The sequence below is a fragment of the Macadamia integrifolia genome, chromosome 3 (genome assembly GCF_013358625.1).
Source record: "Macadamia integrifolia cultivar HAES 741 chromosome 3, SCU_Mint_v3, whole genome shotgun sequence".
Lineage (NCBI taxonomy): Eukaryota > Viridiplantae > Streptophyta > Magnoliopsida > Proteales > Proteaceae > Macadamia > Macadamia integrifolia.
The window spans coordinates 12,764,451-12,767,782 of record NC_056559.1 but is presented as its reverse complement, the minus strand read 5'-3'; the positions used below and the strand labels follow the sequence as shown (position 1 = coordinate 12,767,782).

The 3,332-nt window shown below is 38.3% G+C and overlaps 1 protein-coding gene across 1 annotated transcript in view; it reads left to right on the top strand.

Moving 5' to 3' along the window:
• Nucleotides 1-1,374, top strand: part of LOC122074130 (rac-like GTP-binding protein ARAC3) — a 6,035-nt gene extending 4,661 nt beyond the window's left edge. Inside the window, exons 6-8 of the mRNA XM_042638991.1 lie at nucleotides 485-549; nucleotides 648-713; nucleotides 808-1,374. Of these exons, the coding sequence (XP_042494925.1) occupies nucleotides 485-549; nucleotides 648-713; nucleotides 808-912 (236 nt within the window). The 3' untranslated portion in view covers nucleotides 913-1,374. The remainder of the gene's footprint in view (nucleotides 1-484; nucleotides 550-647; nucleotides 714-807) is intronic.
• Nucleotides 1,375-3,332: the final 1,958 nt, after the last annotated feature.

Genomic DNA, 3,332 nt, shown 5'->3' with positions numbered 1-3,332 from the left:
GGGGGGGGGGGAGTGGGGAGGGAATTTCACCTTTTTTATGTAAGGTGAATAATGGAATTTCATTGGAAGCAAAATAAAAATACACCTAATTCATATAATATTGCACTGGTAGTTCTAATACTCCTCACACTGCTGATGTTTTTTGGTTACCATTGGCCATTTAATGCCACAAGAGTGTCATCATTTCTTGATTGTGTGATCTTCTATCTACATAGTGTTGTGTGTATATTTAATGGCAATTATTGCCAATGCATGTACATCCTTACCAACTTTCATCAGTTTAAAGGAGTTAGAAGAAAATTATTACTGTTAACTATTTGGGGAAAAAAAATTCATACTTCATATGCTTGAAGGAGTTAGAAGAAAATTATTCAAATTTAAACGGTATTGCGATATCTTTGCTTGTTTTTAGTTATTATGGGTGTAATTTTTGAATATTTCCAAAGAAACTGTTGGTGATTTTTACTCCAACTCTGTTTTTCAGATCTTCGGGATGACAAGCAGTTTTTCATAGACCATCCTGGTGCAGTGCCTATTACTACAGCTCAGGTAGAGACTTTCACGGCTCCATGTTTTGTTTCCCAACTTTTCATTTCTCTCCGGTTAGCTAATGGATAATCTCTTCTTGTTCTCTGCTTATGCTTCAGGGAGAAGAGCTGAAGAAATTGATTGGAGCTCCTGCCTACATAGAATGCAGTTCAAAAACACAGCAGGTATGGATGCTTGTTCTTGCTATGGCTTGGAAGAGGTGTAGAACGACTTAACTAGTGTTCTAATGGGTTTGTGAAACCTTGTTCATGAATGTAGAATGTTAAGGCAGTATTTGACGCAGCCATAAAGGTGGTACTCCAGCCTCCCAAGCAGAAGAAAAAGAAGAAGAGAAAGGCACAGAAGAGCTGCTCCATTTTGTAATCAAACAAAGACTTTGGTGTGAAAGAAAAGATAACCCCTACCAGCCAGTCCTCTCTCTGCAGTTTTTTCTCCCATGCTGTTGTTCCATTCCTCTTCCCCTACCTCCTGAGGAAGCTGCTGGCCTTTGGTGTATTATATAGTCTTCAACTGACAGTTGTAGGGAGAGATCTCTGAAAGAATCAGGTGGTTTATGTCTCGCTTTCTCGGTCTTCTGTGGTTTGCAATTGATGGATGACTCAGCATTACATAGTTACAACATGCATAGCTCTTTCTGTTTTGTTTTGTTTTGTTTTGTTTTTTTTTTTTCTTGTTCTCCTTTCCAGATTTTAGGATCCATCTCTCATATGTTAACCAGATGGGAGGAAGGCCCCATCTGAAAATGAACTACTGTTTCATTGCCTGGACATGGTTATATTCATATTTTGTATCCCTATTTAAGAATATGCTTCCACAGGTTAGCTATGCTTGTCTTTGGATGATCCCATTGTCTATGCTTTAGGGTGTTAAAGAGCCGACTTCACAGATGACATTAATTTGGACGCACCAGCAGTTAATACTAACGTGCCCTCTTAGGATGTGTACCTTTCAAAATGATTTATGGCCGAGGAGAGGGTTTGCCCAACTGCCCATTATATGTTATCGTTGGCTTTAATTTGCAATTTGTGTTTTGTAAAACTCTTGGATGTTGGGTGAGTTGGGAGATTCTTGAGATGTTGATGGTTACCCACATTATAATAATGATCGAGAAAGCCTCCAGAAAGAATGAAAAAGATAGTGGCTCCAACTGGTTGCAGGGAAGTGATATCTAATGAATACTAAAACGCAAGAGATACCTGCCTGGTCGTGTGAATGAGAGCGTGTATAGGGGTGTAATGTGAATGGAATTTTTTACTTCATTGCAGGTAGGGTGGTAATTTCATAGGCTTGTGGTTGGGTCATGGATTTAGTTCTCGGTATTAGTACTGGTATCGGTTTTTATTGATATTGATCTGATCGAGATTAGTATCGAAGAGGATCAGTGTGTATCGTTCATTTATGGCCCTTAGTTTTTCAGAAACAATACGTTTGTTTTTGTAATGTTTTACCTGAAACAATATGGGTAACCTGGTTGATCTGGATTGGTCAAGGATCGTAGATTGATCTCTGCGGATATAGATTCAATACGGCTGATACTTTGAACCATGGTTTGGGAGTAGAATCATACGACCAGTTAGTGTTATTTACTTTTTTTTTTAGTTGTTACAGATTATGATTGTGTCATAAACTATAACCTATTTTAATCTGGTTGCTGTGGATTGCTCCTGATCAGATCATGTTTGAGAACTCACTAACCCACCCCCGCCCTTGGTTCCCACTAGTGATGATCCCTCATGGTCAATGGTTCCTGTTCAATGGGGGTGCTGGAAAATTTGATCTTTTTTCTTCAGGCAACAGGTTTGTGCATAGTTAGCACATAACCCGTTGGATGTGGTGCTTTTTATCCGTATCTGGTGGTTGTATGCATGGTTGTACACCATGCACGATTTTGCATGAAACCTCTACCCTTTTTTCATGATATCTTTTATTCGTAAAGAAAATTGTAGTTACTCACTGGGAGAGGGGTATGGACACCTCATTTCCTTGGTGCCGTAATCAACAGATGGCATCAATTGGACACATTAGACAAAGCATCATATAAGAGGAGCAAGGATGATTTGAAAAAAGGCAAGAGAATAGAGAGAGACATAATACCAGCCAGTTTATGGCACATGGGGTGGTGTGGTGAGAGTTTCCCTTGTTATAAATAAATTATATAATAATGATTTTTTAATTAGAAAAACAAATCATCATTACCTTTTTTTTTTTTTTTTTTTTTTTATTTTGTAAATGATTCCCACTTTCCTTACATTCCTTCTACTTGAGACCAGTTAGAAGGAAAAAGAACATTTAATGTTGTCAATGTGCTCTCTTTTTGGGTAATGGGAATGTCAATGTGAATCGTTGAAGGGGAGTGTTTGTAAAGAGTGGTCCTGCAGATGATAATACTGTTCACCCAAATTGGCAAAAATGTAGGGTCTATAACTATGATGCTTTATAACTCCCATTATACCTTTTAAAATTTTAGATGTAGGACTGTTTGTACCTACTATGTGTGGTCCTGCAGATATGATACTTTGCTCACTTGGCTCAGATTCTTGCTTGAGAGTTGAGGCCCTGCGGAAGGATGTTTGGGGAGCGTGGAGGGTGGAGGGATTGATGGATGGATGGAATTGTTTGTGCTAAGCACGAATATTTTTTTTTTAAGCTTTTCAGGAAGCACCTAAGTTTTTTATATTGTTCCACCATTGGTGGTGTTTGGATTCCCATTTTGACGTTTAGAATTTCAATTTTTGCATATTTTTATAGGGAAAAAGAAGCCTTACCCCCTATTTCGCAGAAGA